At 41.0% G+C, this 15,018-nt stretch overlaps 1 protein-coding gene across 3 annotated transcripts in view; it reads left to right on the top strand.

Moving 5' to 3' along the window:
* bcr (BCR activator of RhoGEF and GTPase) overlaps positions 1–9,821 on the top strand; it is a 57,780-nt gene extending 47,959 nt beyond the window's left edge. For 2 of the 3 annotated variants that reach the window (XM_030768750.1, XM_030768751.1), the window contains 14 exons: positions 247–412; positions 545–664; positions 788–863; positions 1,248–1,352; positions 1,585–1,659; positions 1,923–2,020; positions 2,492–2,623; positions 6,393–6,452; positions 6,546–6,655; positions 8,173–8,312; positions 8,651–8,785; positions 9,098–9,203; positions 9,453–9,615; positions 9,732–9,821. In XM_030768750.1, the coding sequence (XP_030624610.1) occupies positions 247–412; positions 545–664; positions 788–863; positions 1,248–1,352; positions 1,585–1,659; positions 1,923–2,020; positions 2,492–2,623; positions 6,393–6,452; positions 6,546–6,655; positions 8,173–8,312; positions 8,651–8,785; positions 9,098–9,203; positions 9,453–9,615; positions 9,732–9,821 (1,576 nt within the window). The remainder of the gene's footprint in view (positions 1–246; positions 413–544; positions 665–787; positions 864–1,247; positions 1,353–1,584; positions 1,660–1,922; positions 2,021–2,491; positions 2,624–6,392; positions 6,453–6,545; positions 6,656–8,172; positions 8,313–8,650; positions 8,786–9,097; positions 9,204–9,452; positions 9,616–9,731) is intronic. The other variant, XM_030768752.1, reaches the window with a different exon arrangement.
* Positions 9,822–15,018: the final 5,197 nt, after the last annotated feature.

Genomic DNA, 15,018 nt, shown 5'->3' with positions numbered 1-15,018 from the left:
ATCAGTAACGGCTTGGTAACATGAGTTGAATGGATTCCCGATAAGAGGCCTCTGTTTTGTGTCTTAAGTTGTGTGAATTCCACTTATTCTGTAACACTAGACAATAGAACTATTGATCCGTTGCTGTAGTTTGAGTCCTTTTCCCCATATACTGATACTTTTGTAATTCGATTTTATAGCATGTATTTGTATGGATTGTTTTTCGTTTTCCTGAGGCCTCGTCTCTCCTGCTCTCACACTCCACAGGAAGAGTCAGCAGTACGACTCGAAATGGTACATCCCCCTGTCTGACCTGACCTTCCAAACGGCAGACGAGGCTGAGCCTTTGCCCATCCCACAGGTGCCTGACGAGGAGATAGATGCCACGAAGATGAAAATCTCTCAGCTCAAGAGTGAGATCCAGAGAGAGAAGGTACTGAACTGAACTTTTTTTTTTTTTGTTTGTTTTTTTGTTTTTTATTCTCAGGAGTTAAATGCGACACGTACTCTAACCGTGGGCTGTGAAAAAATCCTGGAATTATTTTATGTGTACTCCTTTTTACAGAGGGCCAACAAGGGATCAAAGGTCATTGAAAGGTTGAGAAAGAAACTGTCAGAGCAGGAGTCACTGTTGCTCTTGACCTCCCCTAACATGGCACTCAGAGTACACAACAGGAATGGCAAGGTGACACAACAAGTTGGTGACATGCCAGCTTAAACATGAATTTGCTTTTTTTTTTTCATTTCTCTCTGTACCTCCTTATTGACACACAAACTCCTCATCTGTGTTTTTGGTTCTATGTTGCAGAGTTATATGTTTCTGATTTCATCAGACTATGAACGGGCTGAATGGAAGGAGATGATCAGGGAGCAGCAAAAGAAATGTAAGTCACTTCCAGACCCTGGGAAGACTGTTTATTTCATGTGTTTGAATAGCTAGCCATGCCACAATACTTCAGTCTTCCCTTTCTTTGTGACCTTGCTCTGCTAGTGGATAATGAAAGACTTCTGCTCAAGGGAAGTCATTATGAAACATTTATTTAATGTCTGTCACCTGGGCCTAGTGACCATAGAGAATCACAGTAGCATGCCTAATAACAGCACAAGTCAGATTCCTTTAGTACATTAAAGCAAGTCACAGACCAAGAGATCTACCTTTTCCAGCACTCATCCTGCTGTCTCATGAGGAATAAAACACTGCAGTTGTTCCAGTTCCAGTTCCAGTTATGTCTCTGCTCATGACTCTGACTGAATGTTCATCCCCACAGGCTTCAAGAGCTTCAGTCTGACCTCCATGGAGCTCCAAATGTTGACCAACTCCTGTGTCAAACTTCAAACTGTCCACCACATTCCACTCACTATCAACAAAGACGGTAAAAGACCTGCAGATAACACAGGCTAACACTTTGTCTTACTTGGGTGTGTGTCGAGTAGAGCATTGTTGGGAATGTTCAGGCTGTTGCAACGTAAAACAGTTACATTTCTACAGTGTAAAAATGAATGCAAACCTGTCTTTGTGTCAGTGGCATGGAAATCTGAGAATGAATTTCGATACTTGAATATGGGTCCCAAATTCTAACCCCTTCTTGTCCTGTTTCTCCTCAGACGATGAGTGCACAGGACTCCATGGTTTCTTGAATGTAATTGTCCACTCCGCCTCTGGCCTCAAACAGAGCCTAAGTGAGTCTCAGTCTCTCTCTCTCTCTCTCTCTCTCTCTCTCTCTCTCTTTCTCTCTCTCTATCCGTCTGTCTGTGTTCATCAGTTCCAGTAATGGTGCATTGAGCCTGGAAGAGCGACACATTAATGAGCCAGTTGCTTACAGTGACAGAGTGCTTTATTTCTCCTCATTGACTCTGGCAAATCGAATCTCAGCTCCATTTTAAGTCCTTGAATCTTCATGTCTACTGGGAATGTTAACAGTGACCCTCTCTTCTCTGTTTAGATCTGTATTGCACATTAGAGGTGGACTCTTTTGGCTACTTTGTGAACAAAGCCAAGACAAGAGTGTATAGGTACACCACCGAGCCCAAATGGAATGAGGTAAGACCTCTGGAAATGTCTACAGTACACACTGCTAACATGTTCTAGGTCAGAGAACTTAAGTGCAAACATGTGAAACATATACGCCTTCTGGATTTAAAACGTAACGGTTTAATTAGAGGCCTTATCCTCATTAATTAGGGAGAGCTAGGTTTGTAATGATTGAGGGACAGGTGTTTAGCCTGAACGTGAAGTTCTTTTATGTCATTAGTGACCTCACATTACTTTGTAGCTGTGAAATTAAACTTTGAAATGTGAAAAAACTGCAGTCAGCACATGCTGATGACGAGTTTGCAGCATTTTCTGCTGGACTGTTCAGCAAATAGCTAAATGAAATGAAAAATAAAAATGTTGATATGCATCACAGGGGGACGTGGTTGGTCGCGACAGCATGATTTAAATGCAAGTTTTGCTGCAGGTCACGGTGCGTTGTGGGTAATGTAGTTCTTTCTCCCCTGGTGTTTACCACAGGAGTTTGAGATTGAACTGGAGGGCTCCCAGACACTGCGCCTGCTCTGTTATGAGAAGAGCTACAACAAAACCAAGATGAATAAAGAGGATGGTGAGAGTACAGACCGCATCATAGGCAAAGGGCAGATCCCGGTAGGTCACTTCAACATCATAACTGCATTTTTCAAAATACATTCATGATGCTGCATGCTAAGCAACATGAAATCGTCCTTAAGATATTCAGATGCAGCGTTTATTTTTCACAGCTCTTTCTTCATTAACATGCTTACATACTCGTAATTGTCACTGAGAAGATGGAATTTGTCTGTCGAGAGTAGAATATGAATATGATAAAAAGAGGGACTGTATCCCTAGGTGGATCAGAGTTCTAGAACCTTTGGTTCTCATTCCTGATTGTCCATCGTCAGCCCAGTCATATGAGGTGAAAGATGCATCTGGTCACACCGGGGGAACAGTGCACATATGTCATTGTACCGGACGGCCGCTTTCCTTTTCCAGACATTTAATCTTATCAGTAATGGGTAGCATGTTCCGTCTTCTGCCCAGGCTTATTGAATCAAACCATCCATAATTCATGTGTCCTGTCTGAAAATGTCACTGTGAAAAGAAGTGACTTCAGTGGTGCTGGCCTGTCAGCAGGATCTCCAGAGAGAGTTTGGCTTCTCTTTGTGAGGTGCTTGTATGGAGGGCACAGAATAGGGCGGTCCCACCCTCGCTCGCTTTGTGTATTGTCTGGCTCTAGGAAGGTCTGGATCTGAAAGGCATCAGTTACTGTTTTGTTGAGGTGGAGGTTGTTCTTTGATCTTCCAGCTGTCCTAGACGGCGTCTTGTTTTCCATGTGGTCCCTGTGGAGACACTTAGCTCCCCTTCAGTTCGCTGTGTGTGAACAGGAAACTCTTTTATGTTCAGTGCTATCTTATCGCTGAAGCTCTCCACTCTTTTGAATTAACTGAACTCAGATGCTAGTGAACAGTTTGATTATTAGCATTACATAGGTTTTGTTCCTCAAATGCTACTCTCAGAAGAACACGATTAGAGAGTCTCTGTCGAAATGTCACAATTATTCAACCAAATGCTGTCTGGGCCGAATGAGTTCTGTTACCATGAGATTATACTACCGTCAACTCTACATGGTTAGAATCTCCTACATATGGCAATCTTATGTGAATGACATGTTGAAGTGCTGCAATATTTTAAACCATAGCTGACAGAATTATATGGAAGCTGGCTGCCAGTGTAACTGATATAGAGTGTGTTGGTCTGTTCTCAAAAGGGAACCGTACAGATTGTTGGCAGAACACACGTTCTCCCTCATCAGTGCGGTGTGTGATCTAGACTAAGCCTTAGAGTATGGGTCCAACTCTGACGGAGGGACATTGCGTACTTGGTCACTCTTAAAATCCATCAACATCTGTACAGCACCAAATGCTTTAGCGTAAGAGGGAGAGCTTATTAACAGCTCTGGACATTCTCTTTTAAGTTATAGCTCAATTCATGCATTAATGATGTGGTAATTAAGTACAAACAAGTACATTAATGGTTGCACTTGTTTATGTTAGGCTAGTGATGCCTATAAAGTAAACCGAATCTCATATAAATATTCATTGAATTTTAAAATGAGGTTTTTATTCGTAAGATTTTTAAAAGAGATTTTCATGGTCTTTAATTCGGCATGCTTCTCTGTATCCCGCTGCCTGCAGGACTCAGATCAGCTGAGGCATGTTATGTACTTTCACATTAATTATGAAAAGAGAAAATAAAATCTGTGCTCTGGTCCAGTGAGCGGTTGTGTTACGGGGCTGCCTGGCCTAGCGTGAGGCACTCATCAAATGATCAGCCCTTCATTACGCCGCAATCAGTGACTGAGTCTGCTAACAGCTCATTGACTCAAAAGCTCATTGCCCCGGTCAGTGCCTGGGTTGTGTTTGTCTGTGGAGTGGGGAGGGGGTGGGCCATTGGTTGATCTGTCCATGTGACAACTTAAATAGTGGCTAAGGTAAGCAGAGGGATCAGCTCTGCGACGAGGAGGAGGAGAGAAGGCGGGAGACAGGAAATCAGACGCGCGGTGGACTAAATGACAGAAACCTGAGCTTACGTTCGAGTCACATGCACTGATGGTCAGAGCATATGAACTGGGCATTTGTGTTGAGCACACTGCATGGGTGGGCATCTCTGGGTTATGGCGGACAGGTGGAGGAGTCGTGCAGATTAACACCGGTAATATTCTCTCAGCCACGGAGCGGCGTAACCTGGACTTCTGAGCTGCATTACTGCTCTTAATGATTCTGACCGGCATATAAGGAAACTGTCGACAACAAAGAGAGATGTCATGGAATCTTTAAGGACTTCAGCGCCGTACATATGAGTTCTGCTCCGTGAGAAGACTCTCTCTGTGTTTCACGGTTCCTCGGGAGGATTTGATAAGTGTGAAGGTTTAATGAGTGAGAGTACATTAGGAGGAGGTTGTGAGGCAGGTGTGAGGTGCCCACAGCAGAAGGAGGTCGGCAGCGTTGAAGAGGATGATGAAAGCTTTTGCTCCAGGACAACAGTAATGGGGAGCGGGGTGAAACTGTGGGGACACGTTCGCAATGCCCTGCAGAGACGCAAGGTAAAGGTGTTTATGGAGTGACTGTGGAGGGGTGAGAGAATTTTTAAAAAGATCCAGGAGGACGGTGTTAGTCTGAGCCATCCTGCGGCATCGCGCGTAGATGTCATACGGTTATCAAAGTGAATTTTGTGCATTTAGGCCTACCTTGCAAAAGACTTTACCGCTGGTTGTCAGATTATTATTTTTTGTTTGTTTAATAAGTGTCAGCATTACCATTGTGTTACATATGAAATAGCCGTGTCAGAGAATGCACGCAGAATCAAGAAAGCTCTGTTCACACCGTAGCCATGTTGTCTCGCGTCGCGTCGCCAGTTAGCATTGTAAACAAATGAATGCTTTTTATCATCGTGTTAGCGCTTAGTGATGTTCTCTCCCTGTTCCCCTGAGCGACTGATGCATTGTCGTTGTCGGTTCCCTTACCTGGTGCAGCATGAGTAGGCGATGCCCCAGTTCTCTGCCACTGTGGTCTGATGAGCGTGGATCAGCTCTAATGATTGAGATGATGAGATTAGATAGAGGAGCAGGGTCCAGGCCTGCACGAGACCATATGGAGATTAAGATGGAAGGAGAGAAAGGAACATAATGCAATCTTAGCTTACTCCAGATGGTAGGATCACTGTATGTGTTTAGAAAACCCTGTGTAACTAGCTTGCCCTTTAGATACACTGCAGGAGCTGAAAAGCTGTCATTTTGGAAATATAAAAAGTTTCAGTATAAAAAAAAATGAAGAAATAGTGAGAGATGCCATATTTTTTTTTTTTTTTTTTTTTTAGTTTTGGGTCCAAGAGAATTCAGCATTTGGGCCCAAATTTTGTGTTTACTCAAAAAGCTGTGAAGTGAACTGCCTTAGAATTGCAAGTTGACATTTTATTTATTTGTGGTGTTAAAGTGTTTCACAGTCATCTGAAAAAGAGTATGTTAGATGTTCCTTGCCTCATCTGCCCCTTGAACATGCTTGAGATCTTTACATCTTTGTAAATTCTGACAGTTCAACACATCTGGTTAACACTTCACACAAGTATGGCAAGCGTTTAGTTCCAGGCTCGTGGAAGAAAGAGAACGCGTTACGTGACTTGTTCAAACAGACAGTAAACCGTAGGCATATTTTTCAAAAGATCGCTGTATATACAGAGGTTTTAACATTTCTCTGCTGAATCTCCAGAAGGTATCCTCTGGATGCCGTCTGTCTGATTTCTGATTCACTTTCATTACAAGGCAAATCCCACACTTATCAATGCTTTGTCTGGTTTTAATGTTAATTTTAATGTCAGTGTTTGTCTCTGGCCTTTTCAGCTGGACCCTCAGATGCTCCAGGGTAAAGACTGGCAGAGAACGGTCATCCCCATGAACGGGGTGAGTATGGCCCTGACAGCCCCGTGATGATCCTGCTCTTTTCCACCTCTTCTCAGTTTGTGGGATGTTCATTGTTTCTGTGGTCTTTTCTAGATTGAGGTGAAGCTGTCCATGAAGTTCACCAGCAGAGAGTTCAGCTTAAAGAGAATGCCTTCAAGGAAAGAGCTGGGTGTGTTTGGTGTGAACATCTCCACAGTGACCAAGTGAGTGGAAAAAATGAAAGGCACTCTCACATAATCTGTATATGCTTAGTGTATCTGCCCAAATTGCAGTAGCTATGTTCAATAAGACATTGTGCTTAAATGCAGAATTCATCCAATCATCCATGTGAAGAGCCTGAAGCTAAGGGATAGGTCTAATAAGCTTGTCCAGGACTGGGGTGACAGGCAGTGGGCAGGAGATAAATGTTTTGTGGCTGTGGTGCTTTGCTGACTGTATTATACTGGGAGCTCGTCCTGAAGGAGGCATCAGCATACAGTCCTCTGTGTGTGTGTGTGTGTGTGTGTGTGTGTGTGTGTGTGTGTGTGTGTGTATGTGCCTGTGTGTGTGTGTGTGTGGGCGCGTGCGCGCGCACGTGTGTGTATGTGCCTGTGTGTGTATATGTGTGTACGTGTGTGTGTGTGTGTGTGTGTGTGTATGTGTGTGTGTGGTTATGGGGCCAGCTGTCTAAGCGGTGACTCAAGTGAATCTGACAGCCTAATCTGAGAGCCAGCAAAGACCAGGGACAAGCCCCCCCCCCCCTCCCTCCAGGTCCCTGAGCCTCTCACAACACTAAATCCCATGAACATTTCCATGTCACCCAATCACTGAGAAACTCCTGTCCTGCTTCCCGCCCCCCTGATGAACTTGGAGGCATCAGACACACAGACAAAACCAGAACCACATGCTCACTGACACATGCACACGCACAGTCACACTCATACTGACCTAGCTGATTATTGAGTTTACTGGTCGCTAGTGACACCAGAATAACAGTTGTTTATCTCACTTCAAAGAGGAGATTAAATGAGCACAGTTTGCTCATGACAGACACATAGTCTTTAAGGAGAGAATTTACAGACAAGAGGGTGAATGTCATTCCATCTGATAAATCCTGTCTGGTCTGTCTTTATGTGTAGACTCAGAAAAATAAAATTAGAACTAGTGTTTTAAGGACATGGAAAGATTCAGAGCAAGACATCACAAAAGAATCAATGCTGTTAACAGGCGTTGAGGAGATGTGCAGCAAAAGTGAAACATGCATTTAAAAAAAAAAAAGAGAGAGAGAGAGCGCGAGAGAGACTGAGCAAAGCCATGATATACTCTCTGTGTTTTCGTCTGTGAGATGGTTGATTGGTGATGAGTGACGCTAATGAGGATAGGTGGTAACGAGCTGCTCAGCAGATTTAGGGGCAGAACCAGTTATGGTTGTAGTAACAACACGTCTCTAATAATACCAACACACCACTCACAGTGTCAGCTTATGTTTCCTCAGAACTGATGACACGTCAACGGCACAGAACAAACTATGCTGTTTTCGTTCCAAGTTTTCAACAGTGTTCAACGCTGTTTTGACTTTGCTAACAAAAAAAAAAAAATTGAATGAAGTTTTGTTTTTTGTTTTTCAAAACAACCAACTATTATTTGTAATTTGATCAACTTATATTAAAGATGTAGCTTTTAGATGTCATAATGTATCATAATTTACATTGTATGAATTGGCACTTGTGTTTGTGAGCAGACGAGAGCGCTCCAAGGTGCCATACATTGTCAGACAGTGTCTGGAGGAGATTGAGAGGAGAGGGATGGAGGAGGTGGGGATTTACCGGGTCTCTGGAGTGGCCACTGACATCCAGGCCCTGAAAGCTGCCTTTGACACAAGTGAGTATCCAGTGACCCCCTTGGTCCGCTCTGTGACTCAGGGCTAAACGGGCTGTTTGGTGGCACAGTGTTTGTCTCCCTTCGGTTGTCTTCGTGTGGCGATTGTCTTTAGAGTTGGGGATATGACTTGATTTTATAGGAGAATGTTGCTTATTTTTCTTTGTCTGCAGGCACTGTTTTTCCCATTCAGGATAATCACTGTATTTCCATTCCTGGTATTACTGTTGGTCTTGTTGTGTACTCCTGTATACTGTGGCGCACTGTATTAGGTGAATGTGCTGGTTCGGCTCTGTCCAGGCTTGAGGCTGAATCCTAACTTTACCGTGTGACTTTAACAGACAATAAAGACGTGTCTGTGATGATGAGCGAGATGGACGTCAACGCAATCGCTGGAACGCTAAAGCTGTACTTCCGGGAGCTTCCAGAACCTCTCTTCACTGACGAGCTGTACCCCAACTTCGCTGGAGGCATCGGTTAGTCACAGCTTCTTATCGATATGCACTGTGGTGTTAAATACGCGTATTAGTGTGCATAAATACTGCTAAATGTTCAGTGTAGTATTCCAACGGCCCTATTATAAAGCAGGACTCTTCAATTATACAACAGCACTCTTGATGATGATTATATAGTCTCATTGAAAATGTGACGTCTCCGCTGAAATGTTTCTTCACAAAAGAACATGAAATGTTCTTGTGTGCAATCGACTGAGAGAACAAAATGAATGTTTGTCTGTGTGTGTGTGTGTGTGTGGGTGTCTGTGTGTGTGTGTGTGTGTGTGTGTGCAGCTCTTTCAGACAGTGTTGCTAAGGAAAGCTGCATGTTGAATCTTCTGCTGTCACTACCAGAGCCAAACTTGGTCACTTTCCTCTTCCTGCTGGATCATTTGAAGAGGTATACATGAAATCTGCCGAAAAAAGAGTGAAGAGTTCTCATCACACACTTGATAAATAAACACACGCCACTGATAAATGTTCATTGATTTTTTTTTTTAGTGATTGAGTGGTCATACAAGCATGCATAAGGACCAATCAAAGTATCGTTCATCAAATAGTTGATACATCAGTGAAAACCAGTGCCTTTTTTTAAAATGATGTGAGTACATTGTGTGAAAAATTGTATTTTTCCCTTGTCATATTCAAGGGTGGCAGAAAAAGAGAGCGTTAACAAGATGTCGCTGCATAATCTGGCCACAGTTTTCGGTCCAACCCTGCTACGGCCTGCAGAGAAAGACAGCAAAATACCTGCTAACCCCACTCAGCCCATCACCATGGGTGACAGCTGGTCTCTGGAAGTTATGTCACAGGTACAAGAAATCATATGAATACAGGAAATTTTTGAGATCCAGCTTTTTATGTTTTTGACTCATATCTTTTGTTTGTCTTTGTGTGTGTGTGTATGTGTGTGTGTTTGACTCCCAAGGTCCAAGTTTTACTGTACTTCCTTCAACTGGAGACCATACCAACACCAGATAGTAAAAGACAGAGCATTCTCTTCTCCACGGAAGTGTAGAGGGAGTACAATGCTTCTTTTCATAAGGACATCTGTGCAGAAAGGGAGAGAGACTGTGCCGTTTGCACTCACTGTTTGTAGGATCTTTGTATTGGTGTGTGAGGGTGACCCCTACTGGACAGTAATAGTAATGTTTTTGCATACCCTCATGTTCAAGCCATGGCCAACAGAGGGCATCACCACTTTCCTGAGAACATGAACTGAACTTCATGCCTGAAGCACATAGGCTAGCTAATGCTATTTTCAGTGTGTATTTTGTTATAGCAGTTTTTTTGTGTGTGTGTATATGTCTGTTTTAAGCTCTACCCTGTCTGCTTTCCAGTAAAGAGTTTCACTGCTGATGTACATTGTATTGAAAGCCAGAACTGAACTTCTCCTCAACTTATCCCCAAACAGGCCTTCACTGTCAATCAAAACAGCTGTTAAAAATGACCAGTTTCTCAGTTACATTGTCTGCTGTTCTATCATGGCTTTTCTGTCTGTATTGTTCTTCTGTCCATACTGACAGCTAGCAAAACACTCTCTACTGTCTCTCAGTGCACTTGCTGTCTGTGGAACTGCAACCTTACAGCACTCCAAAATCTCACAGGTTATGTGTCTGAGTGTTACACCGGCACATGTTCAGATGAACTTTTTTTTCATGTTAAAGTTAGAAATGAATTATTTGACATGCTATTAAGGCTGGTGAACCAGAGTTGGATATCCTCCTCTTGGAGATGTGCAGTCCATCTTCTTTCAACTCTAAAAGCGAGTAGATATTTGGGACATTTGTCTCTAGCTCAGTTTGATACCTGCTGAAGTAGCTTTGTGAAGCCATCACAGTCTCGATGGGTAATTTGTACAGAATGTATAAATTACCTTAAAAGTCACCTAGAATGGTAAAAGTCAACAATTTGCAGTGGAGAACCTACAGTGAACACAACTTTGACGTGAGTCCGATAATTAGCAGATGTGCGAGACTTTCCAAAATCAACAGAGTGAGAAATTCAGTAAACAGATATGTGACATTTGGATATTTGACTCTGCTAACAAAGGAATGAAGTTCTTTTTCCCTCCAACACAAGTAATAGCTTTGGTTGCTGTGTCCCAGGTCGGAGTATAGTGTTAATGTTGCCATCTTGTCCATACGTTTCCATATTCCTCAGCTAGTTAAATCTGTAGTGAGCAATAGTCCAACACATGATAGACGTTGTTTGGATCATTGGACGACTGCATAAATGTTATGTAGTTATTCCTTAGGAGGTCCTGCCAAAATGTTTTATACTTTGGGAGAACAAGAATCTTTGACAAATATGTATGTACATAATCTGAAGGGTGTTTTTTTTTTTTTTTTTTTTTTTCCTTTTAAACAGTGTGATGTCCATTGAGTCAATGGTAATTATTTATTTTGAGACGATGGATGACATGGTTCTTTGTTTTCTGTGTGTGTCTTTGCATTTAACAAAGAAATTTGTATTCTTCACTCTGAATTGTACTGTAGTTTCTGGAGACTAAAATATCCTGCACTCTGATCAGGAAACAGCTTTTCTTTTTCTTTTTTTTTTGTTCTGTTGTTTACTCTCGTCCTCAACATCACAACAAAGTGACGAGCTCCACTGTTTCCACTCTCCACTTCTCTGCCATATGTGGCATTGGATTTGGGAGATTTCTCTTTGAAACTTAAGGTGACAGAGTGGCTTTGTATGGGGGACCTGATAATCCCATGCCCCTCTGATTCAGAGCCTCTTTCTGTCAGCACAGGACAGGCACTGCAGGGCTGCCACGGTCTCGTATATGTCATTTTAAAGTCAAGGGAAGTGTGCCTATATATATATATATATGAATATATATAAATATATGTCTCACCATGTATTCCTTCAATAACTCTACAGCAGTGCCTCTCTGTCCTCGTGTAAGACGTTTTGTGTATAAGTAAACGCTGTGTGTATATATGTAAGACAATACTCACTTGTTATATGAGGTGGGGTCATGACCAAAAGTGAGAGAAGACACTCATCTTTGGCATCTTGAGTACTGTCCGAAGCTTTTTCATAAAGGAAATATTCCTCCCGGTAATATTAGGTGCCCTTAGCGCTGTACTCTGCAGCATTATAGCTTAGCACTGCAGTGCCCCCCCCCCCCCCCCCCCCAAACAATGTATTATAACTCCCCAAAACTCTGCCTCTCAGACGCCACCTGGACTCTTACGGTTGGTTTGGTTTGGCTTGGTTCTTTTCTTGTTTTGTTTTCAAATGAGAAATGAAATGATATGCTTTAGTAACTTGATTTAACATGCAGGCATGTTTTATTAAGGAAGAATTGTTATTATTGTTGTTTTTTGTTTTTGTTTTTTTTTTTTGTTTTTTTTTGTTCTTTTCATTTTCGTATATGTTTATATAATTGCTGTTTTGGTTACATAGAACCAAAATCTGGCTACTGTACGCAGGTGTTCAGACCATCAAAAAGGCAAAATGTCAAGGTTGATTTTTAGAAGAATTTCACATTTATCCACTAATTAATATCATTTTATTGCTTTACTGTAAGCTATCTGCACATAGAACTGAGTTCCCAGGACAGTTTCCTCAACACAATCATGTCTCTTGGTGTTTCACCCCATCAAAATGTCATACTGAAGCAATGTTCAGTAATAACAAATTGTTTGCAGTCATTTTTCATAATCAGAATCATATTGGCTGTTCACAGGAGAATCATCTGTATTTTTGCATGTGCTCGTGAGACTCCTTTAATACGTTTAGATAGATCCTTAAACAGCATATACTGTCAAGCACAAAGAAATTAGCTCAAGTAAGAATGACAGGCGGTGTTAATCAATATTAAGTCTGAGCACTTAGACCTGTGTAATTGGATCTCATTGAGTGCAGTTCTGTTCCCATGCCTCACAATTAAGTTCAGATTCGGAGATTGCGAGAAACTGTGTTTCCCTTTTTTTTAATGATCTTCTATATAAGACTTTACTTAAACTGAACTTTTTGTCAGTTTGTATACTGTGGTAGGACCAAACCTCATCTTCAGTTCAACATTTTTAAGTAAGTGAAGTCAATGAAGGTGAATGTCATGTGACCAACACTAGTAACAGACAGTGAGAGAAATATCTCACTATATCTTCATCTCAAAACTGCTCAGTCAAATATGCGGAAAAAGTAATGGTAGTTACAGTATTTTTGAAAAGTTCTGTTATGAGTTCATCTATTACATATGATTAAAATTGTGATGACTATACAGTACTACTCATTCAACATGTTTATAACATGATTAGCAAAAATGAATTGATCTGTATAATTCTTTGCTGTTTCTAACCCATGTCTTGCAGCTGTTTCTAACCCATGTCTTGTAGCGAAAAAATTCATTTCTGTCAGCGAAAAAGTTTGTTTAGATTTTTTTCTTTTTTAATGTTTTTTTTTTTTTAAACCTCAAGCTGTAAACATCATATCAGCAGCATACTGGTATGGCCTGTATTGATACAGCTTGCACTTAAAGTGGCGTTTGTGTGTTTCAGCACTGACCTCCGCCATCTGTGACAGCTATAAAAGAGGTCCCATGCCATGGCACAAACATGTTAATGTAGGGCCGGTCATGAGAAATTTGATGAGAAATTCAACTAAGGTGATAATCTGTACTAAACATGGTATAAAGCTGTATCATATAAATACATACTTCAGATTGTGTTTTTGAGTTTATTTATTGTGCTGTATGTTGTTATTGTTCAAAATAGGAATTGAAATAAGAAATAGATTATAATGAAAAACTGATAATTATTTATTGAAGATTTGATTGTCTGCGTTACATGATTCTTTTTTGTGGAATATTGCTACTAGCTTCTATGAGCTCTCACTTAAATACTAATGGAGCAGCAATATTTGTCAAACTGTGTTGAATTCAGACAGTATGTCACACCTTTTAAAGGACTGAATGGGTAATAGCAGTCAGCTAGGAAGAGTAACCATAAAGCCTTTAGAACATATTACGGTTATGAATATCTAAAAAAAACAAACAAAAAAAAAAAACATTATACAAGCACTGGTCATTAACAGGTACACAGGTTAGAGAATGACAAATGCATTGACCAATCAGGAACCATGTTACTGGTTCTGCTCAAGCTAAATATTTGCTTTACAATTTCTGAAGGCTTTAGGGAATGACTTATTATTTTAGTGTATGCATAAACTGTACCATGGATTTGTTTTTGGTTTTTTTTTTTTTTACTTGATATTAAAATTTGTGTTAAAATAGGTTTTAGCAAAACATTCCCATATTATGTGCAATGTATTGTGAAATTCTATGAAAATGTACTGTCTATGTTTTGAATTCATTTGAGATCAGTTACTTTTTTTTTTTTACTGGGAAAAATTTGTTACTGTCATTTCATGAACATATCCGGATTTCTGTTGAAAACCCTGCCTTGATGGGGAAATGATGACACTTACTGGCCAGCCAACGGGATGAGAGTTAGATTACTTTATGTTTCCTTTTAGGACTTCTCTTATGGTAATGAGTTTCTTTCTGCTAAAACGTTGGTGTTCTGACTATAGAGCTGTAAAAAAAAAAAAAAGAAAAAATGATACTGTATTCTGAGGAGAAAAAAGAAAAAAAAAAAACATTTGGAAGGCATTTGCAGCCTCTGTTTGTACACAAAATGTTAAATAAAACCTCCTGTATCTATTTAATCATTTTTTCCATAGTTGTTACTCCACATTCCAAATGCTCAGATTCACAGTCGTTCGTAGCTGATTTCTTGCCGTTTTGTCAGCGCAGAAACCTGACCTGCAGTGACGTTTATGCGGTCATTACGTAAGCCGCCTTGAGATTTATATAATGTACTTTTCTTGGTGGCCACATGGGGCCAGTGCTTGATCATTCTTGGGAACATTCGCCGTGCCTTTCAAAATGAAAATCAAATGGGATGGGCATGAAAAACTAACCCTTGTCCAAACAATGTCTGAGACTTAGGCCCAGATTCAGACAACTCCTTAGGAAACAACTGCTCAACCAACATCAGCTGACGCTACCTTTATCCAAGTAAACGATCGCCGAATGAAAAAGAGAAGTCAGCGTCGATCACTTTCTGTTTCAGATCATGCTGTGCAGTGAGAATAAGGTGCTGACACCATTTTGTTGTAATAACAATGTTTTAAACATTCTATAGTAACCAGACCCGTTTACTGGTAGTTTGATTACTATATTCATTCACTCAGAGATT

This window comes from Chanos chanos, chromosome 3 (genome assembly GCF_902362185.1).
Source record: "Chanos chanos chromosome 3, fChaCha1.1, whole genome shotgun sequence".
Classification (NCBI taxonomy): Eukaryota; Metazoa; Chordata; class Actinopteri; order Gonorynchiformes; family Chanidae; genus Chanos; species Chanos chanos.
This window is presented reverse-complemented; position numbering and strand designations above follow the sequence as displayed.